The 23,312-nt window shown below is 43.7% G+C and overlaps 2 protein-coding genes across 2 annotated transcripts in view; both read left to right on the forward strand.

Annotated features, from left to right (window-relative positions):
- The first annotated feature begins 1,705 nt into the window (after nucleotides 1-1,705).
- Nucleotides 1,706-7,518, forward strand: dbx2 (developing brain homeobox 2). Its single transcript, XM_077007156.1, has 4 exons — nucleotides 1,706-1,995; nucleotides 3,280-3,369; nucleotides 6,288-6,475; nucleotides 6,774-7,518. The coding sequence occupies exons 1-4, from the start codon at nucleotides 1,752-1,754 to the stop codon at nucleotides 6,984-6,986; spliced, it is 735 nt and encodes a 244-aa protein (XP_076863271.1). The 5' UTR covers nucleotides 1,706-1,751; the 3' UTR covers nucleotides 6,987-7,518.
- A 6,445-nt stretch (nucleotides 7,519-13,963) lies between these two features.
- The window catches only part of nell2a (neural EGFL like 2a), a 61,254-nt gene continuing 51,905 nt past the window's right edge, over nucleotides 13,964-23,312 (forward strand). Inside the window, exons 1-5 of the mRNA XM_077007159.1 lie at nucleotides 13,964-14,327; nucleotides 14,558-14,686; nucleotides 19,551-19,701; nucleotides 21,926-22,099; nucleotides 22,897-22,993. Of these exons, the coding sequence (XP_076863274.1) occupies nucleotides 14,276-14,327; nucleotides 14,558-14,686; nucleotides 19,551-19,701; nucleotides 21,926-22,099; nucleotides 22,897-22,993 (603 nt within the window). The 5' untranslated portion in view covers nucleotides 13,964-14,275. The remainder of the gene's footprint in view (nucleotides 14,328-14,557; nucleotides 14,687-19,550; nucleotides 19,702-21,925; nucleotides 22,100-22,896; nucleotides 22,994-23,312) is intronic.

The following is a 23,312-nucleotide window of genomic DNA, read 5'->3' on the forward strand; positions in this document are numbered from 1 at the left end:
TGGGCCAGCACTTGTTCTGATCACGTTTGCCCTGCTGGAGACCCTGGTCCTGCTCAAAGGACGCTGTCTTAAATGAAGGATTCACATGAACTGGTCTCCACTGCACTTAAGAACAGGGAGCTTACAAGCCACTGTAATCTGAAGCAGTGTAATGTGATGCAGTGTAATATGAAGCAGTGTAATGTGATGCAGTGTAATGTGAAGCAGTGTAATGTGATGCAGTGTAATGTGAAGCAGTGTAATGTGATGCAGTGTAATGTGAAGCAGTGTAATGTGATGCAGTGTAATGTGAAGCAGTGTAATATGATGCAGTGTAATGTGATGCAGTGTAATGTGAAGCAGTGTAATGTGAAGCAGTGTAATGTGAAACAGTATAATATGAAGCAGTGTAATGTGAACCTATGTAATATGAAGCAGTGTAATGTGATGCAGTGTAATGTGATGAGGTGTAATGTGAAGCAGTGTAATGTGAAGCAGTGTAATATGAAGCAGTGTAATGTGAAGCATTGTAATATGAAGCAGTGTAATGTGAAGCAGTGTAATGTGAAGCAGTGTAATGTGAAGCAGTCGCCTCTGTCTTGCCATTGTTTAAGTTCTCTTGCACTCTGGCTTGAGGTTTTTCTCAGCAACACAACCATTCACAAAAAACGTGGCTACACATAATTTTGTTACAGTTCATCAAACTCTGAAATTTACAGCACAAACTGCAAATCATTCTAATAGCACCTGGGAAATGCTATTATTGTTATAATGCTATGCATGGGAAATGTGGAAAACATGAGAGATTAGTGTCTTCACGTATGCACAGTGTTTCAGCCTGGAAGGAAAACAGAAAATCTGAAATTTCTGTTATGGTGGTGAAATAATAATAAAAAAACATATCAATGGCATTTTGTTATTATAGTGCTCAGACTGGACTAATTCAGTTCATGCTTGGGATGCATTCTTGACAGCTCCCTCAGTCTCCACACTGCTGCACGTTACAGGCAGTGAGGGTTCACAGTGGATAGCTGATATCAGCGATGACCTGTCGTGTGCATAAATTCTCATAATAGTAATATTCATGCATGGGGTTAACTGGGATACACATTTTTTATAAAAATTTTGCGACCAGAAAAGGTAAATTCAATGTTAGCGAAAGTAAATGTTGACTTATTCATATTTTCCCTTTAGAAGTAATATAATTTAATATCAAATAATATTATGATAATTTAATAATTTGTCAAAATGTAGCCTTTCATACTGTTATGAAAATTAAAAGATTCATTTGGATTAGAATAGAAAACATTTCTAGCACGCAGATAGTCTGCGATCCACACTGGGTTTTGTAGGCTGACACCTCCTGGGCTTTTCAATAGGTGCCTCTGAAAAAGACACAACTATTTACTGCTCCAGGACTCTGTTTGGTGTGCAAGTTAAACTTTGGTCAGGAGTCCATTGTCTCCAGTGTCTATCATTTAATGGCTGCTTTGACATAATGAATGAAGTGGTCCCACCTTCTGTCCACCAGAAAGGCCTTACTCTTATCTTCTTTCACAATCACACTGGAGTTGCTCAGCCAATCAGAGCAAAGCTACGGGCACCCATGGGCAAAAGAGGGGAAGGAGTTATTGTTTTCCTTCTGCTTTTTAATGAAGTTTTACCCTGTTGGTCTTTCAGAAAAATGCCAGTGGTTGGGGAGAACTTTGCAAAAGGCTCTGGATCTGACTGAGGAAGAGTGAATTCATGAGGAAGGGGGAGATCGGGACGTAATGGCCGCTTCTTCATCACATCATCCTGGATTTGGCAATTCTGGGAAGAGTTTTCTTATTGATAATTTACTGCGTCCCAGCAATAAATCACCTGCTCCCCAAGGTGTACCTGCTGCCACGCAGAGAAGGTGCTTCTCCAGGCTGGTGTGTGAACCAGTGGAACTGCTCCCAACGTGCACATGGGCGTGCTCACCTGGGACTCTGCAGAGTAATGCCCAGGACAGGGACAGAGAGCCCCAGCCAGGTAAGACAGCATTAGGAACACCTTCACCTTGTACATCTGTGAGCAGTGCATGTAGTGTAGAGTAGAATTGTGATAAGCCCCGTCTAACATTGCCAGTTTTGCAGGAAAGAGTGGCAGACATAATGCTATATTGATTCATCAAAAGGTATTACTCAACAATTACATGATTCCAGGCATGTGTTCATGATCTTTGATAGATATATGACATAAATCAGCAAAATCACTTTGTGAAGATGCCATTTGTCATTTGGCTAAGAGAGTGACCTCTATTCCCAAAATTATCTATGACTTGTTTTTTTAAAGCCTCTTTCTGATTTTAGATGTCAATGTAAATATTTGAAAGAAAATGTTATAAAAAATATTGCCAAACATTTAGAAAGGTTATGCTACAAAAAGGTTTTATTCTACCTCAGAATTGTATGTTTTTAGTATACTGCGGGTTATTATAAGATTGACAATTATTAAGTACAACGGACATAAACAATTCTTAAATTTAAAGATTAAAAAGTCAGTCTTAGATGATGAAATAATATGTTTTATTCATTACTGTCAGGTAGGTAAAAAACACCTACATTAACAAATTAACAAAAAATGCTTTGGAATACTTTGGGTCATTGTAATCAGCAGACACATGATTGTCATTTAAATGTTATTTTAAATGTCTTTTTTAAATATAAATATAATTTAGGCTAACAAAATCTATCTATCTATCTATCTATCTATCTATCTATCTATCTATCTATCTATCTATCTATCTATCTATCTATCTATCTATCTATCTATCTATCTATCTATCTATCTATCAACGAGCCAAGAAAGGTTGTCAAAGACATGGACAATGTAAAGTATATGATATATTTGGAATATCTTATATGAGTATTTTATAAACATCAAATAGATCTGATCAGATTGCCCTAAATGTTTGTAACACCTTATTTATTGACCTACATTTAGACTCCAACTGTAATTACACATTCAAATAGATGCGTTGATTTTGTTTATTGTTTTTGCAGCATTACATGGATAAAGTCTTGATATTGACTTAATCAAACTTTTTTACAAGATCCGATTTGTTATTTGTTATGGGTGGTTCATATGGGTGGTTAGTACATTTAAACCTTTTCTTAAAGTCACAAAATGTTTGGTGAGATCACAATGGTAAAATGTATTACATACCTTTGTGTAAAATAATGAAGTAAAACTTCTCACAATACTCGTATAATCTGTGCATGGCAGCCAGTGCTAATGGGGCTGTTCCTTCTGACTATGTGTTTCTGTCTCTAGTGCTCAGTGGTCTGCTGCTGTGTGCTTCTCCTCACCACACATGCTGTGGTGTCTCCAGTCCACTGACGGGATCTCCTACTCTCCTTTCCAGTGAGTTCATTAGCCACCGCTCAGCAAACACAAACACACACAGAGAAAGAGAGAGAGAGAGAGAGAAAGAGAGAGAGAGAGAGAGAGAGAGAGAGAGAGAAAGAGAGAGAGAGAGAATAATCAGCAATTCAATAGCTAATAGCTAATTCTTCTCTAATATGCACACCACTACATAGCTATTCATCAATCATGCCTATTTAGTGGAGGGGGGCATCCTTTATTATCCTGTAGACACACACACACACACACACACACACACACACACACACACACACACACACACAGAATGAGAGAGATGGAGGGAGAAACTGCACAATAAAGCCACACCCCCTGTTTTCTGCCAGAGTAGGTTAGAATTGATATTAAGAACAGAACAATAGCAGATGCACTCTTTCACTCTCTTCAGCGGCTCCAGTCTGAATGCTCCTGGGGTCTGAAGTGGTAGTGCTCTTATCTGGACTCTGTGCAGATGTGATTACGATGCTTGCTTAAGCACAGCGGTTAACGATGCACATAACGCGTGAAGTTATTATGTAGTTTAATGATACCGTCATTCTTTGGCCTCGTGTAAAGGGAAGAAATGAGTGTTTCCCTCTCCAGACTGGGAGATGTACATGTCAGTACATGGAGGAGATATGGAGCTGTGGTATTACCGTGCATTACTGATAGTCAAGGTTGTGTCTTGCACTGATGATCCCTGTAAGGCTCCTGCTATAAATGTGCTCTGATTCCTGACAACCAAGGTAGCTAAACGTTGGAGACCTTTTACCACCACCATTCTCAAGAGGAAAAAAAAAACCCCTAAAAACTTTTTAGTGACTTGACATTTTCCCACAGCGCCCCTCAGACACACAATGCTGCTCTGCTCCAGAACCAATTGGCTTTTTTAGCTGTGCCGCACACACGCGACCTTACTGGCATTTATTACCACAGCAATGAACTCTACTTAAGGAAGACGTCGCCTTTCTGTGCTGATGTAGGAGCAGTGTACCATTCTCAAATCCTAAACTCAGCCATTTTAAGAAAACCCACAAACTGGTGTCAGATCAGTGAGAAAGGGCAACCTCTATCCACACAAAGAATGCTGCAAACCTACATTCCTATGCAAGGGGAAAGGGTGGGATCGTTTCTCCGGCTTTTTTGTTGCGTGATAAAAAGCTTCGGCCTGAAAAAAAAAAAAAAAGCAAAACAAAACAAACAAAAAAAAACGCCTCCTCTTTTCTCCTGTCCTTCACATGCTAGTCTGTGTCCATTCTGGGCCCCTCTCTGGGGTGGAATAATGTCCTCTGTGTGGATGACTTTTATAGACTTATTGGAGCTCATCTTCCCATAGAGAGAGAGTGTGCGTACCTGCGGGCGAAAGGACGGGGTGAGGGATGCCTGCTTGGTGAAGGGACAGCTAAGGTATAGTGAGGAGGGCTTTTGTTGACGTGAAAGGGAGATGTGGGGTCACAAAAGAGGGGGGGGGGCTGGGGGGGGGGGGGGCAGCAGGCTCGTGAGTTGACCCACTAATAGGGCGTTTAAGTGGAAACTATTGATCCAGAATGATGGACTAGGGAGCGTGACTAACAGTCTTACTCACTGCTTCGAAGGTGGTCAGCGCGGCGATTTGTTGGACAGATTAAGGGGGTATTGTTGAATAGACCGGGGGGAAATTGTGGCGCTTGCCTTTTTTGTCAAGCCTGCACCTGTGACTGAGAAAGCGTGGGATTGCTGCTTACAGACCCACTGCTTCTCTATCACTCACAGTCCTCCATCACTCTCTCCCTCTCCTTCATCCCCATCGCTTCTCTCTCTCCCTCATTCTTCCCCTCCCTCCCTTGCCCTCTCCTCCATCTCTATCGCCTCTCTCTCCCTCATTCTTTCTTCCTCTGTCTCTCCTTCCTCTCCCTCTCTCTCCTTCCTCTCCATTTTATCTCTCTCCCTTTCCTCTCTGCTACTCTCCCTCTCCTCCTTCTCCCTCTCTTCCTCTGTCTCTTCTTCCTCTCCCTCTCTCTCCTTCCTCTCCATTTTATCTCTCTCCCTTTCCTCTCTGCTACTCTCTCTCCCTCTCCTCCTTCTCCCTCTCTCTTCCCTCTCCCTCTCTCTCCCTCTCCCTCCCTCTCTCTCCTTCCTCTCCCTCTGTCTTTCCCTTTTCATCACTTTCCCTTCTTCTCAATACTTCTCAATTTTTGTGTATGCTAACAATTCTTCTTTCTTTGCTCATTCAGATCCTAATTTTAAAAAAGGGGAAAAAACCCCAAACAAAAACACATCATGCTGCTTCACACAGTCTGTGCAGTGAGGGTGGAGGTGAATGAGCCCAACACAAACCCAGAATAAAGCAGAGGGTGAATGAACAGACTTTGCTCCAGGGTCACTGCATGAGATGAGAGACCATCTGGAGCACATTCAGCACTGTTTTAGAACATTTTACTAATCTACACACACACACACACACACACACACACACACACACACACACACACACACACACACACACACACACACACACACACACACGCACACACACACGTGCACACACACACGTGCACACACACACACGCGTGCGCGTGCACACACACACATTTGCACATGCACACACACACACACACACACAGACACACACACACACACACACACACACAGATACAATCACTTTGCTCCAGAATTCATCCACATTTGTATTCAACTGAAACTGCCTGGGACTTCGTCTCAGTTTCAGCTGTTTCAGCATTTTTATTTATATATAAGGTATATTCAGATACACACGCAAACGTATTTGGCATATGTCTTCACAGGTGAACGATACACACTGCCTTTACAATACTGTAAAGAATGCTTTTTTTTAAAAAAAAGCTCTCAAGTTTTCTTTGTATTGCATAAAGGCACACTTTGATCTAGACGGACACACACATTTGAGGTTGTCCTCCCTGCAGTAGAAAGACCAGCCTCTGCTGTGTGGAGCCCGAGTTCGAGTCCTAAGCCCCATAGAGGGATCCTAAGGAGGGCTGTGTTCTCTGAGGAGCAGAGGAAAGAACTGGAAGGAACGTTCCGCAGACAGAAATACATCAGCAAGACAGACCGCAGCAGACTGGCGACAGAGCTCTGTCTGAAGGAAACGCAGGTAACCCGCACATAAGATGCGTATGTACACACGTCAGGGATTTGAGACAACTCACCATGCGACCAATTAACATTATTTTAACTTTTATTAAATGTGTGGTAACTAAACTCTTTCAAAAGTTATTAAACTTCAACATTTGTCTGGGTCACTGCTAAGGAATGAAAAAATAAGGCAAAGCAGTTCCGATCGTAGCATCCAGATCCCTTCTTCAGCCGTGTGCCCTGTTGACATAGTTTTACCACCATTTGCTATATTTCCATTGTATGTAACTTCCATGGCCGTGTATGCACTGCCTCAGGTAAAGATCTGGTTCCAGAACCGCAGGATGAAATGGAGGAACACCAAGGAGAGAGAGAGACTGACCATGCGTCCAGCCATGGAAGAACTGCTGTTCAGAAGCCTTCCAGACGGAGAGGAAAACACCACACACACTCACACACACCTGCGAGAGCCTCAGAACCCTCTGTCATACCCAACGTCTGCTGACAAACACACTCTCAAACACTTGTAAACCTGCTCAGAAGGTATTTGTCCTGACAGCCAGAGCAGATCGGAGCTCCATATGGCCTGTTGTATATGCCTGTTGTATATGCAATTTTTTGTTGAATTTAATGCCGAAGCAGTTCATTGTACTATTTTATAACTGAAAAATACAGGTTCCTTTGTAATAATGTTATAACTGTAATATGTGTTTGTGAATGATAAAGTGACTAATATGATCACGTTTAAGTGCTCTTGCAGGACTGCATAATGGTCATGAAGTCCATGTATGACATTACAGAAACAGTGGAAGCTACGAAGGTGCCTTCAAGAATTAGACAGACTTGTATTAGAATCTTTAATAGAAGCTGATTTAATCTCAGATAATCCTAGCACTTCATAATCTAAAAAACATCAAACAAACAGACTCTGAATGCTTCTCGACTTTTCAGTAAATTCTCAGCACTTCATGCAAATGATGACATTAAAAAATAAAATTTTTGTTCAACGCTATTCAAAAAGACGATCTTGCATTTAAAACATCATTCTACTTTTTTCAAGGATGCCCTTTTTTCAACGTCCCTTCTGTGTAATCTTGGAGATTGTTTTGTTTCTATACATTTATTGAGTGGAAATATTGAGTGGAAGCAGTTGACTGCAACAGAAAGATAGAGAGCAATGAAGTTACAAGCAGTAAGGCAAAAAAAAACTTACAAAACACTGCTGAAAGGCAACAGACCCTCATTGGTAATGTGTTTGATTGGATATAGTTTTTCTCTCTCTTTCATGCTGAATTTCTGAGCTCCTTCTATAGACTGGTAGAAGAAATGGAGAAGTCAAGATAAAGAAAGTTACGACCTGAGGAGGTTGCTGGAGAGTACATGCATTCACTTTATCACTCTGTCAGAAGAGGACTGTGGGAGAGATGGACTGGTGTGTGGGATCCCTGGGGGGAGGGGGGGGGGGTCACCGGTGCACGCCTCTGCTGCAGGTCCCTCAACACTTCTCTTGGGATATCAAAACATCAAAGTGGCATTACTTTATTCATGCCCACCATATGTATGTGCAGAAACATGAGTAATTCATTTGCTAAATTACTTCCACTAATAAGTACTACATTGTTCAAACATATTTATTATGAAGACAGGTATGCTCTAAAATGTTTTGTTTTTGTTAAATTTTGACTGTTACTGAGTCCGATTTCCTAATAAACAAAGCAACATGAATTGTAATTATACACAGGAAATAATGTCAAACCTTATGCTGTGAAAAACCATTAGTTTCACATATGACAGCCAACTAACTTCATATTTGCAACATATGCAAATATAGAACTTCAGAAGTTCTTTATGGGGGTCATGAGGTGTGGGCGTCTCCCTTTATCCTAGTTTCACTGAATTAAACTCATGCCACTCCCAGAAGACTCAACTAAGGTCTGGTATTCAAGTGTTATTTTATTTTCTAAGACATAAACAAATATAACTTCATTATTTCATTTTGACCCTTGCTACATGTCACATGTAATCAAAACAGGAGTGGCTGAAAGCTAAGTTACACATAAGAGATAGAAAAGTTTAAGCATCTTGCATTTTCCCTGAAATCACTTCTGTGTGACTGAAACCATAGCAGAACATCTTGAGTAGTTCACTAGGAATTCACTAGGACTTCAGTAGGAGTTCCTTCAGTAGTTCAGTAGAATATCTTCAGTTGTTAGAAGGAGTTCAGTGGGAGGTCTTCAGTAGTTCAGAAGGAGTTTAATAGGAGGTCTTCAGTAGGTGTTCAGTAGGAGTTCAGTAGGTATTGTCAAGTCCAGTGCTCATGCTATGAGGTGAAATACATTTTTTTTAAAGGTTTGAATATGTCCGTTGGAATTTGTCATTCTTTTCAGTGCAGTTTCATCACCAACTTCCTTATTCTCACAGACCAGCACTGGAAAACAGGCAGCCAGCAAAATTCATATGTCTGCCATTCAGACAGAGGTTTGATGGGTCAGTAATGAGGTGGAGGAGCAGAGAGCAGAGACGGGGAAACACCATCATGACTGAACATCCAGAAAACTGCTCGTGAACTTCAGATATGCTCTGTGCCTCCGTATCTGTGAACTCTTGTGGATTCACTTCTGTTTTGATTTTAAGGCTGGCATAAAATATTTACATCCATCAATGATGTTTTGCTATGCAAGCAATCATAATACTACCAATGTAATACATCTCAATGCAATGCAATACATTTGTGTAATGTGGTTGGTGATTGGGGTGGTGGTGGAATACCGATATAAGCAATATATCAAGATATGTTTCCAGATTATGAGATTATTGAATAAGAATGTGGATATATTTTTTCTGCCTCAAGTGTACGTCATCACATGGACCCTTTTCTTTTGAGCCTTCATATGATGTAGTAAAATGAGAGTTGGTAGAATTTAACCTACCAACTAATCAAATGTTTAGTAAAGGCCTGGAAAACCACGCACTTCTAAGGAACCTGATCAGCTAATTATCAAGTTGATTGAAGTGTTTTGGAGAAAGAACACATAAACTACACAGCACTCCAGATCTTAACTCCAACATCCTTTCCGTTAGATTCATTTTATACTCCAACAAAATGCTATTTTGTCACCCTGCTGTATTCCTTACACTCGCTCTCAGCAGATTTAAAACACTGACACTGTCTTCAAAGCCCAAACTCACACAAAACAGGTGGAATGAACTTCTCTTTGGCTGTTCATACAACTGAGACACTTCAAATGAAGACTCAAGACATGAAGGCATCACATTCCTCCTCACATATCTCATATATTACAACGCCACTGGAGGGCGCTTAAGAACATCTTACTGTAATAATGAAACCCCTGAGTCAACTTTGTCCTCTAGATGTCAGCATCGTTTCGTTCAATATAACGTACACAATATTCAATATAACGTAGACTCGGTTTGGGATATGACAACTAGCAGCAATTTGTCTAATAGCCTACTTCTGTAGATTTATTATCTGAGATAAACCGAACAAAGCATCTAAAAATAAAAAAATACAATCAAATAACTACTATGGCTCTGTTTACTTGTTAAAAATTAAACGGAATTTTAGCGTCGCAAAGCCTAACTAATCTAATCGCTTGTCGAGAATGTGTTCTGAATCTTATAATGACTTTCTGCAGGTTCTGCAGCCCTATGAGGTCTCGCGGAACCGTCAGGACGTTCTCACCTGCTCGGCACGTTCTAGAGGGCTCAGCGCGCGCTTTGTGGAGCTGGTGGCCACGCCCTTGCACCAGGGGCGGACTGGCATACATTGCTACCGGGGATTTCCCCGGTGGGCCGATGTTAGTGGGCCGCTGGACGCCGGTGGTTTAACTCGGCCCGTGGAGGAGCCACTGCCGCGCACTGCGGCCCCGGTCCGTAGTCACGCTGCTGTTTAACGGTGTTATTACCCCCCCCCCGCTCCAGTCAGACAAACCTGCTCAGCGCGGCCGCGGACTGAGCCTGTAAACACATGAATGAGTTAGACCGGGCCGAGGACTGAACCTGTAAACACATGAACGAGTTAGACCGGGCCGCGGACTGGGCCAGCTGATGCAGCGAAGATCAGAAAAAAAAAACAACTTGTCCCAGAAAATCCGGCCGGACTACGAAAACATACAGCAGTTTAAATTGTAGATAACATGTTATTTTAAATGTACTGCTGTCGCCTCTGCAACGTCTAAAGCACCATGTACAAATTACCTTAACACGGTTAACACAGACGCAAGTGGCGGTCTTAAAGGTTCCAGAGCACTGTGCACTGTTTTTTTAAAAGCTATTGAAATTCTTAGATTAAAACTAACCACCACAAATAGGTAAGAGGAAGAAATACCCACGTTAGAGTTGTAGGTTGTTCTTTAGGATGCACTTTGCGCAAAACAACTTGTTTGGTGGTCTTATGATGGACTATTTAAAAGCCACTATGTGGCTTTGTAATCATATTATTGCTGGAATTAATATTGTCCATATGACAATAAACGCCGACATATAGGCTACACTACGTGCCATGTATAGATTCATATACAGTATACACACACACACACACACACACACACACACACACACACACACACACACACACACACACACATATCGTATATATATATATATATATATATATATATATATATATATATATATATATATATATATATATATATATATATATACAGTATATATACACACACACATACAGATATATATATATCGGGCCACTTTTTCTCCCCAGTCCGCCCCTGCCTTGCACTGTTCATTATAATATACTTACACGTTAAATGTGTTGCTATAGGGAGTAATGAAAATGCGTTGCATCTATGTGAGTTCTGAAGCAGGTCTCTCTGTTCCAGTCTGTGTCTGTCTGTCTGTCTGTCTGTCTCTCTCTCTCTGCTTATATGCCTCACCTCTTGTTTCAGGTTGAGTTTGTGCTGTTTTCATTTCTGATTCCTGGTGGCATGTTGGAAAATTACATCTCCGTTTGTCGCACATTATCGTTACATCCTTCTAACCACTGATGGTTTGGACATCTATATGCAGCACTGAAGGATATGGCAAGTATGTTTGCAACACACACACACACACACACACACACACACACACACACACACACACACACACACACACACACACACACACACACACACACACACACACACACACACACACAAAGAGATACAGAGAGAACACCCACACCTGCTTACAAGAATGACCCAGTTTAAGGGATAGTCTACAAACAAGTCCAACTCACAAGTTGACATTATAAGTTTGTTTTACTACACATTACTCTATGAAAGGAAAATAAAACCTGTTGTGCCTCGTCTCACAGATTTAATATATTAACAGTTTATACTGACATTAGAGATTTACTTTATGTTTCCTTCGTCTCCGTGTCCTCTGATGTCTCTAAGCTAATACTACACACAGCATGCACTTCAAATGTGTGTTCATTTAATTTCAAGGCTAGCCAAAGACAACTTTGTTTCTATTGGCAACCTTGCACAGAATTCAAGTTAATTCAAGTTAACTCCATTTCATTCCCACTGCACTAGGAGAGGAAGCCAGGAAGGGAATTTGATTTTCATCGCTGCATGAAAGAGTCATAGGCTGACCTTTGTTACTGAACACCCACATCACCATGGCTGTGTTTAGGGTGAAAATAGATTCCCAGTATAAATTTTTAATCGGGAAAAAATACTCCAGGCTGTTGTTTCTTGGCTAATCTGTTCCTCTTATTGTGGGATGTTTGTGTGGGTTTAATTTGGAATTGTACAGCAGCCTTGTAGCAGAGGATGATGGCCCATCCACGCAAAAGCTGCTGGCTTCATGATAAGACTCGTCCTTCTTCAACACTGCCAAGCAGGCAACCAGGGCAAGAAGAAGCCTCTCGTGTCTGGTTGGACAGCAGGCCCTGAGCGGGTTCTTTCACCGGCTCCTCTCGAGAAGCCGTTCAGAATTATGCTCTCATTAGCTGTCTGCCTGAGAGGCTTGTTTGAATCACTGTGAAAGTAAAGAGCAGAGTCAGTGGACACACACAGCTTCCCAGGGAGAAATTGAAAGAGCGTCAACATCTTGGCAGTAGGAATTGTTCTGATTTCAAACTGAAAAGCATTCTGGGCACTCAGTCCAGAGGGGAAGGTTAACAAACACATGGGGAGGTGATCTAGGGTGTCTTCCAGAGACATGGCTCTAAATCAAGAGCTCAGTTCACCCACAGACCAGTTTGGCTAGCCAAGTGTTTTGAGCCCACTCATTGTGTGAAAGAGGCGAGCTGTGTGTGTGAGAGAGGGGAGCTGTGTGTGTGTGTGTGAGAGAGAGGGAGGAGCTGTGTGTGTGTGTGTGTGTGTGTGTGTGTGTGTGTGTGTGTGTGTGTGTGTGTGTGTGTGTGTGTGTGTGTGTGTGAGGTGAGCTGTGTGTGTGTGTGTGTGTGTGTGAGGGGAGCTGTGTGTTTGTGAGAGAGGGGAGCTGTGTGTATGTGTGAGGGGAGGTTTGTGTGTGTGTGTGTGTGTGTGTGTGTGTGTGTGTGAGAGAGGGGAGCAGTGTGTGTGTGTGAGAGAGGGGAGCTGTGTATGTGTGAGAGGGGAGCTGTGTGTGTGTGTGTGAGTGTGACCAGGGGGGGTGACACACATATATCTCATCGATTTGGCACCCCCTCTAGAGCAGCGCCCCTATGCGTCGCATACGCTGCATACCCCCATTTTTGCGCCACTGTGTGTGTGTGTGAGAGAGAGGGGAGCTGTGTGTGTGTGTGTGTGTGTGTGTGTGTGAGGGGAGCTGTGTGTGAACAGGAAGTTGAATCTGTTCTACATGCACTGCAGGGACTGCTGTGTGTTTTTTTCTTTTTTTGCTTTACCAGTTATGTCCAGTGCTCCATCTTTGCTTGGGCAACAGTAACTAAGGCCTATTTGAATCTTTAAAACATTTCACCCCATTTCCTCCCAGTTGACCTAATGCCAGTGTCCAGTGCCATGGACCTTTATTGTTTTCACACAGTAGAACCACTCGCCAGGGTGAAAGAAGCGCACACACTGCCCCTCTTCCAAGTTTGCTGGGTATTTTTTAAACTATTGGCCTTGTAATACTGCAGAGCTCTTCAGTGAAATGCCAGGTCACTATGCGGAGTGGAGGTGCAGGCATTTTTTATTCAAAACTAAAACACTCACTAGACTTTTGTAAGTACAATTGGTCCAAAGTTTAAACAGTGCTAGGTTTAAACAGTCCAAGGTTTAAACACGTTTAACCAGTGCTATTTTGTGCCTGCAGTGCCATTTCTATGTGTGCACTGTGTCTGCACTGAATGTTTGGCTAAGCCTGATACCTTGTGAGACTGGTGCCACTTGGCAGGGCTGTAGCAGGCAGTGGGGAAGACGGCTTAGACCGCTGCTGCGATAATGTGGGTTTTTACAAAAGAGAAAACGAGTTCAGGGGTTGATATAATGCTGGCATGCCACCAGGGGGAGTGTTGCCTTCGTCTCCCTCTCCTCTCTCTCTCCCTCCCTCTCTCTCTGACCAGCAGAAAACCGTTTTCTTCCATCCATCTATCTCCACTGCGCTGGAGCGAACGACCTTTCCAACTGTTTCCCTCACACCGCCTCACCTCGCCCACCTGTGTGGACCAGCACCAGTTGTTTTGTGAGGATCGTTTATTGTCCTTGAAGCGTCTTCTTGACTATTTTAAGGTGTTTAAGTTCTGCTAATACGGAGTTATGTATGAGACTACGTTGGGGTGAACGAGACGGTCCCGTGTTCATTCTGCAAAACGCCTTATTTTTGCGGAGAGATTTAAAACATGGACTAATATAAATTCACGATGGGGGTTTTACAGTTTCTGGTTGTATTCGGAATATTTTTCGTCTCCGCAGGTAAGATTGTTTAATAACCAAATGTTGGCAAACCAAGTGCTGTCACATCAAACATCAGACTGTAAAGTGTAAAATTTCACGAATTTCCAGCAAAGAAAACGCAAAGCATACGGTGTTACATATGTGTTAAATATGTTACCGCTAACTTCTGCTATGAAATGGCCAGTTTCCAATCTCAGCTAGGTTTGTTGTAGGAAGGTGGTAATTCTACTGTGTCCATTGGTTTCAAGTTGTAGGGTTCGGTGTGGACCCTTCGTTGCGCATCACCGTGTTTCACGATTTTCTCCCTGGGGCGGAACTGGAGGGAGTTTCTCAGGTGCAGGGGCTCCATGAAGGGTCCAGAGCCTTCCTCTTCCAAGGTAACACCAACCACACCGGCGGGTTATAGTGGAAACCACCGTTTGTTTGGACTTAACTGGTCCCGTTTATACAGTTTCTTCTGAGTCTCTAGGTGCTCATTAGTTCTCACACTTAAATAGGTCATTACTGTCCTTACAGTATATGGTCTGTTTTAGACCTACTTTATATATTACACAACACAATTATGACTGCTGGCTTTCCAATATCAGTTATATAGTATTCCACTAAATTAGGAAAAATGCCAACCATCTAAAGGAACTGGGTTTAGTATGTTTGATATTTTAGAGCTTTGAAAACAACATAAAGTTTAAAAAATCCCTCTTTTCTGGACCTCTATAAATCGAGGAGCTCCACTATTGCAAATGTTTGTAAGGCACTGTCAGTCTGAGCAGGTCTAGAGCACTCTCTCGGCTGGGGGCCATGCCCTGTGGAGCTCCATTAAAAACAAAGGATTGTGCTGCACACACAGGCGAGGAACGAACAATGTGTCTTCACACATAACACACCAACTTAGATCATGGCTATTCCCTCTGATATGTGTTGATTGGACTATGTAATGACCTGCTTTTGCTGGAAACACACTCTGATGTCCAGTCTTTGGGTTTGCTGTGTTTCTTATTTATATTACAGGTCTTTCAATATAAAAACAACTAAAAGCTAAACTCTGTCATATTCTGTACTTCAAATATCAAATTATACTATGTGTACATAGTGTAATTTCACCTTCCTTTAAGTTGAATAATTTTTGGTGTGAAAAGTCAATGTGTAAGTGGAAAGCTTTTCCCTTGCAGTAGCTATGGTTAGCATTGCGGCAGGGTGGTAGGTGGTGTAAATAGCCCGGTCCATGTCCACCCAGAGTGTGGGGCAGGGTGGATGGTGTAAATAGCCTGGTCCATATCCACCCAGAGTGTGGGGCAGGGTGGATGGTGTAAATAGCCCGGTCCATGTCCACCCAGAGTGTGGGGCAGAGCTGTAGAGGTGCAGCCTGGTCGCTCAGCTGCTCATGAGATGGGTGAGTGAATAAACCTGCTGCTCCGTCTCCTGGGGGGATGTGAGGGGTTCAGGACGGGCGCATGACTAAATGACCATTGTTCACTTATTCTCTCTCTCTCTCTCTCTCTCTCTCTCTTTGTCTCTCTATCTCACTCTCTCTTGCTCTCTCTTTCTCTCTCCCTCTCTTTAATGCACATATCTGACACATACTGTGTCCCCTCTACACACTCACGTGCACACACACACACACACACACACACACACACACACACACTACTTACACCTGTTTTGCAAAAGAAGCTTGATATGTGAATGCACCTATAGGAGCTGCTCTGTCTGGCGTTCAGGTAAGCCCGAGGGACTGACGGGATGAAACTGGGGAGATTAAGCCCTGTCCCGCTCCCTAATTGGAACAGGTGTATGCAATGGAGGAGGAGAGAAGTTGCACCCATGGAAGGGTGAGCACAGCAGTATTATTAGGCCTGTTACTGTGTCTTTAGTTATGTGACATGCTTAAATGTCAGACCAGTGCTTGGAGCCAATTATCTTTACATGAAGAAGAAAAACATGTTTCTCCGTTTCTTCATTTATGTGGCACCAGTGACATATGTAGCAACAGGTCTCAGTATGGTTATTGTTAGTTTGTAGCAACAGGTCTCAGTATGGTTATTGTTAGTTTGGTGTTGAGTAATAGAACTCATATTCAGCAGGATGTTTTTTCTACACGAACCTTGAGCCTCGGTATTTGGTCAGAAATGTTATTGTTTTCCTGCAGGTATCTGTATTTATATCTCAGTTTATATTTATATCTCAGACTCTGCCTCCTTGAGTAAAGAGGACATTTGCATGACACCCCACAGTCACCCGGTACGGTCCATCACAGGTGGACCTGTCAGTGTCTGTAAGCCCAGAGTGCTGTCCCAGCAGGTTTGAAGGTGCCCTTTGGTGAGGGTTTTGTGTTTGTTCCAGAAGACTAACTGTGCTGATATGGCTGCACTAATGCCTGATTTTAGGACCGTTGCACTCTGAATGCGTGTAACGGATGGCTGGTGTGTCCGCCGAGGGTTTTTCATTACCATAATCAAGCTGAATATGGAGCTTTACTTGAAAACCTTCCCACACAAGCTGCTTATGCTGCCCAAGGGCAGGGGTGTACGGTCACGTGGCCTAGAACTGCAGAAGTGCTGATCTTAGATCAGGTTTTATGTTGTGTACGCTTATGCCTTTATCAGTGTTTATATAACAGCAAATCTGATCCAGAAACAGGGCCTTTAACTGCAGGATGCATTGCAGATGTTTGCATAAAGCAGAATAACGCTGAGTATTTCTTCACAGATCAGAGCATCACTCTGCGTATTGCCAATTTATGAACTTCCTCAGACAGTAATGTTATGTATGCCATGATGTATTAGAACCTCTCAAGATTATGCAATGTTATACAGCTTTATTTGATTTTATTTCTTATTATTTCTTCCTATATTATTACTTAGGCTGAAAGTAATATATGAAATGTATTATGTAAATTTCATAAAGAAGAATTTATACAATTCGTTTTCTTTTTCTTTTGCTTCAGATTTTTTCAACTAGCAAAGTTGAGAGCTGCAGTAGACGCAGGTGTACAGATGGGTGATTTTGGCCTGTAAATTGGCGTCAATAATTCAGGGACGAACATCATGCTTTTGTTCTAAACCACCAAAGCTATGACCCGAGGATAAGATTAGAAAGTCAATCTATTGCCCAAAGCATTGTTTCCCACTAAAGCTCCTCACAGAGATAATTCTGAAAAATAATTAGAGAGCCTAAATAGATGTCTCTGGTTTTCATGTGTTTTATGAAGAGTTTGGCAAACGTGATTATTTTGGACGTTTTTTAATGGAGAATGCTGGCTTTTGATGTGTGTCTCACTGCTGAAGTATATGTGAGCAGTGAGCATCCGATCTTGATGCTGCTTTGTCTCAGTGACATGCAGAGCTGCTCACATCCAGGACAGGTGGTCACCCTGCATACCCGCCAGGACCCAATTGACTTGCAACTCCTGCAGTGAAACTATTGATTTCAGCACGGTGGCCTAACCAACATGGAAGGGGGAGCCTGATCCTCCATTACTTCTACTTCATTTACACATTACTGACATAATTGACCAATCACCTGTAGTGGGAGGGTCTGAACTATGTGGGAGGAGCTGTTTCTATGGATACATGTTTTATTTGATGCACTGTGGAAGTTGTCGTCAGCCTGGCCCTGTGGTTCTGGGTAGAGGTGAAAGGTTGATCTTTTGACAAGCTGGAAGTTGTCGTACAAGTGTGGCCATCCAGGCTAAATCCCTTCTGCGATTAACGGAGGAGGAGGATGTTGTATGGCCTTCAGAAGTTACTGCTTTTGAGTGTATCCATGTTTGTGGCTGGCCCTTTCTTTAAAAGCATGCTATCAGCTCTTTGCAGCCTGGATGAGGCCTTTCTTTTCCCTCTCCTGTTCTGAGGTGATTGCTAACCATGTGGCAGGCATCACAAGAGGGGCCCATCTGTCCAGTGCCGCTCTCCCCTTCAAGCTCGGAGATTGCCTTACTAGCACCAAGTGGCGGAGCTTTTAAATCGCTCCATCAAAATGTTGATCATGCCCTAGCATAGCCTGGACTACAGCTATTATGGTAGGTAGCTGCTGTCCGTCTAGGTAGTGATGGTTCACTCTCTGACTCCTTTCTTTCCTACACAAGCACTTTTTTTCTTGGCATGCCAGAGCTGAACTGGACTCACTGATATGGTTTAGGGACACTAAAGCCCAAGTGTGAGGGTACATTGCTATGTTTTGTTGTGAGTGAGGGAATAGGTTGTATTGCTGTGTTTAATGGTTCCTTAGCTATACTCGTTAGCCTCAACTGTTCTTAAGCCAGTCAACACGATGAAATTAGTGTCTGTTGAAATGAGAAAAAAAAACTCAAACCCCAGCTCAGACAGCGATGTTTTCATAGCGCAGCTGTGCATCAACAAATGACACGTTTTGTTTAAACACATTTTAAAAGAGTGCCATCTTCACAGGATTGTGTTGATGGTACGTAGCACAAGGTACGTTGAAAGCGTGTAGCGTGCTGATCTCGAGCTTTTCTTCCTATTTCTCGTCACACCAAACTTTACAACTTTTACGTTTTCTTCTTCTTCTTTTTTTTTTGCCTTGTGCTTTCCGTTAATTGGACATCCTCGCCAGCTGGTAGTGGCGTGATGGTCGTTGCTGTGGTGGGCCCCGCGCGGAACGCATTAGTGTGTCACGGCTCGGTTCAGCTGCCACTCCGAAAACCTTTGATGTGATCGTCGGAGGAACCTGATCATTTATTGATGTCTCCATTAAAGTTGTGGAGACACCTGCTTAGACTGTGCAGAGAATGAGGCTGCGTCCAGGAGGGAAGCAGGAGTGTCGGGAACATTTCTGCTCTCTCTCTCTTAGCGTGAGCTACATCTAGATGCTAATCTACTTGGATGTGTTCCGTGGGCCATAAAATGCGTTAAGGCAGAAAAGTTGTGGAATTAATCATGAGTGTCCATGTAAACGACTGCTGGATGTTAAAGACCATCTAAAGCTAGGTACACACATACATTTTGAGGTGTTTGTAAGGTTTTATTAACCTTTAAAAATGTTCTTATCGTAGCTGTTTAATTATGTAGACTGTTATTCAGTAGGATAAATCAAATCCATGTTTAATGTTCTGCATACACATTTAAAAAGCTGTGTATATAATAATATTTGTAAATCTGACTACTGGCCACCCTGGTTGCATGTGATGATACTCAGTGCATGTGGTGCTGGGTGTGAATGTATAATTAATGCCAGGGGAATGGAGTCTGATCCTTTACCCACGTGTCCCTTGGCTCTGGGCAGGCTCCTCTCGGGATGTGCGGTTGCCGGCGGCGACGGCCCAGCGGATGCTGCAGAAGTTGAGGGGTAGGAGTGAGTTCACCGTGGCGGTGACTCTGAAGCAGGAGCCGGTGAACTCTGGGGTGATCCTCTCCATCCACCGAGCTGAGCAGAGGTGAGACAGCCCGCCTGCTTCAGCCCAGGCTAAACTCACCCAAGCAGCAATTATTTACGTACCAGTCATGATGTAGGAAGCACACGGTAGTGCGAGTCACAATAGAGGCCAAACTAGGTGTTATTGTAATACATAACACTGTGGTTAGTCTTAACTCAATGAGGCGTGTGTATTATCACATGAACATGACGTACCTGTCTGGACAGTTTGGGGGTAAAAAATAGACCTCAGCTGTTTTTCATTTCTAATCATGAATCAGCATGCAGTAGGGAGGGCTCTCTCTCTCTCTCTCTCTCTCTCTTTTTTTTTTTTCCTCTCTCTCTCTCTCTCACACACACACACACACACACACACACACTATCTCTCTCATCTCTCTCTCCCTGTCTCTCTCTCTCTCTCTCTCTCTCTCTCTCTCTCCCTGTCTCTCTCTCTCTCTCTCTCTCTCTCCCCCCCTTGTCTCTCTTCTGGCTCTCTCTCTCTCTCTCTCTCTCTCTACCCCCTTGTCTCTCTTTTCTCTCTCTCTCTCTCCCTCCCTTGTCTCTCTTCTGTCTCTCTCTGTCTCTCTCCCTCTCCCTGTCTCTCCCTCTCTCTCTCTCTCTCTCGGCTGCTGTGGTGATCATCATTACCTTGCTCTCTGCAGTCCTGCCTCTGCTCTCCTTCCAAACGGCTGATCAGAAGTTTCCTCCTTTCTGGGCTGAGGCCTGAACGTCCAGTCAGCACACACTCTCCCACTGCCAGCCCTGTACTGGGACCCAACTGCACCCGCCGTTTCTCCTTTAGTCTGGTTCACCAAGGGGGGTTTTTGTACAAACATTTTGTTCTGAGTGTCAAAAGCCTTACATTAGTTACCTTAAATTGGCTGTGAAATGGAGTTGTATTTTCTAATAAATGGTTTTGAAAAAAGGACATAAAAAAGAATTATGTAGCACAATATGAAATCTCAAATTATTCACAAACTCCAAAACATCAGACACATTAAGAACAGAAAACACTGCATACGTCATCATGGCACTGTGCCAAAGCTGATATGATTTAGGTGTTTTCTAAACACTGTGTTCCAGTAATCCAGCGCACGGTACCTCTTTTATACCCACTAGTAAAGCAATGAAAAAAGCCATTAAGCCCAGAAGCTGGAATCAGCTAGAGTAGTGTAAGTGTAATTATATCCCTGATGCTGTTCGCTGAAGAGCACAATCAAGACTTTGTGGAAGATGTTAATTCCATTGTGTGTGGTGTCGATAAAACAGACGTGGACGTCCATGCAGCTGTGCACCCATGCGGTGTTAAGACCTGTATTGATATTCCTCTCCAGCGTCGGTTTTGAGGCACGCAGACACTGCAAAAGCTAGGGGGTGGTGGTGGTGGTGGGGGGCTCATTAGATCCAGTTTGGAGATAAATCTACACTCACCCGTGTGTAATTGGCTTCTCTCGAATAATGCTCTCCAGCACCGTTTAAAAGGAGAAAAAAACCTGCAAGAGAGCCAGAATGTGCTGGTCTGTTCCGGCGGTGCTTCTAATGACCACGTCAGCTGCGTCCATTAATGTCACTTCTCCTCGTGGATCTGAATGGAGCCGCTCAGGGGTGATGCCTCTAAATAACAGGATCTGAAGTTCCTTCAGCGTGACTGAATTGCCCTTGCGCTCCTGGACGTGCAGCTTTTAAGCGTCGGCGTAGTGCCGTAGTGCACGGTCTCACCTTCGCTCACAAGCCAAAAAGCTGCATGACGCATTAATTCAGCTTCACAGCGACGCGAGGCGGAAGAAAGGAGCTGAACTGTGTGAAGTGTAAATCTCTGGGGCTGGTTATTATGGTACGTGGCGTTCCTTGGCGGGCGATGGACACATTTGCTATCATTAAAGAAGAGTGTGATGTCGTCCAGCTGTGTGCTGGACCACAGGGGTGCATGTTCGGTCTTATGCAGCACTTCTGTCTCCTCCCACAGGGATATGCAGTTTACTGCCATGTTTCTTTATATGGTTTGCGTCATGCTGTTCCTCATGTTAGACCTTTACTGTTATCTCCTCTCTTGTGAACATTTTATTAACTCTTTATCTGACGCTCATGTGACAAACAAACAAACAAACACACAAATCGCGGCCCATATTGTGGCCGGCCGCCGTCGGCCGGGAGCCTGGTGCGTGTCCCTGTCCTGCTCGCTTTTGAACGCTTGCTGTGTCTGTCTGTCTGTCTGTCTCTTCCTGCGCACGTCCGTGTCTGCCCAGGCTCCTTGAGCTGGAGAGCAGTGGGCAGAAGAGCGAGCTGCGTCTCCACTTCCAGGTCAAAGGGCAGCAGACGCACACGGAGGTCTTCCCCTACGTGCTCGCAGACAACCAGTGGCACAAAGTGTCCGTGGCCATCAGCGCATCCCACGTCACCCTCTACGTGGACTGCAACAGGTGTGTAAACGTGCTGCCCGCCCCTCGCTGACGGCTGCTGTGATTAACACTGTATATGGCATTACTGTGGCTAATGCTACGGTGAACTTCATTCCGAGCTTCAACCCTTTATAATTTGCTCCCCGTAGAGCGTCTATAAGTGAGCTCGGATGGAGCGTAAATAGTAGGTTCACTACGTAGGCGTACAGTCAAAGCACAGGCCCACCCGCCGCCACACAGAACTTGTACTACGTCCTTCTCATTCATGCGATAGCCTCCACTCCGGACGGACGAGAGTCCGGCCCATTCTTCAGATCTTTCTGTATAAAACCCTGATTCAACTCATCAGTTAATTAGCAGGCTCAGTAGGAATGTTAGAAGAAAGAAGCGGCCATGCTGTGCTGGACGCTAGTGCCAGCGCTAGACACCCCTCTGCTCTCACGCCACGCTAGTGACACACCGCTCACCACCCACCGCGCACACTGACATGTATAAAAACAACACCACCGTGCCTTGTAAACTCGTGCCAGCCCGACACCCACAGCACAGCCATGTGCACCCTGCATGTCGGTGTTACCGCCATGGGGACAACACCCAAATAATACCCTGTCCATCACCAAAAAAATACCCAGTGATGAACAGTGTAGAGAATGGCTGACAGGTTGTGCCTGGCAACAGATGGACTACTGCCTGGAATATTAAGACAGATCTGTTAGGTAGGTGCACCTAATCAAATGACCACTGAGTGTAAGGACAGGGTAGGTGTTTCTGATGAAGTGGCGGGTGAGTGTATTTTGACTCCACTTGTTTCTGCACAGAATCTATGAGAGAGTGGTGGCTGCCCCTCTAATGGACATCCCTGAAGATACATCATTCTGGATTGGACAAAGAAACAGTGCTCATGGCCTATTCAAGGTATATCCCCCTCTCTATGTCAAGTAAGAGCTTTAATTATATCTCCCATATCCCAGTACCCACCCCATTATTTTCCCTTAAAATAGCCATTTTAGATCAAATGGAATAGGAGGGATTTTCTCTGCACAGCAGCCCCTTTTGAAGCCAATCCCACTTTTCAACTGGCCCCTTGCAGTGATAAATTAGACTATCCTACCACCACACAAACGGTCTTTCAGCCGTTTAAACGCGGGTGCCCCTGTGGTCCTGTGGTTGTGTGTGTGTGTGTGTGTGTGTGTGTGTGTGTGTGAGTGTGCGCGTGCGTGTGTGTGTGTGCGTG

Source organism: Brachyhypopomus gauderio, chromosome 5, assembly GCF_052324685.1.
Source record: "Brachyhypopomus gauderio isolate BG-103 chromosome 5, BGAUD_0.2, whole genome shotgun sequence".
Taxonomy (NCBI): Eukaryota; Metazoa; Chordata; class Actinopteri; order Gymnotiformes; family Hypopomidae; genus Brachyhypopomus; species Brachyhypopomus gauderio.

Bases quoted from the DNA above. Each gene is read 5' to 3' on its own strand.
- dbx2 (XM_077007156.1), top strand. From the start codon at position 1,752: ATGGCCGCTTCTTCATCACATCATCCTGGATTTGGCAATTCTGGGAAG. The intron at 1,996-3,279 runs GTAAGACAGCAT...TTCTGTCTCTAG, and splicing joins GGACAGAGAGCCCCAGCCAG to TGCTCAGTGGTCTGCTGCTG. The intron at 3,370-6,287 runs GTGAGTTCATTA...TCCTCCCTGCAG, and splicing joins ATCTCCTACTCTCCTTTCCA to TAGAAAGACCAGCCTCTGCT.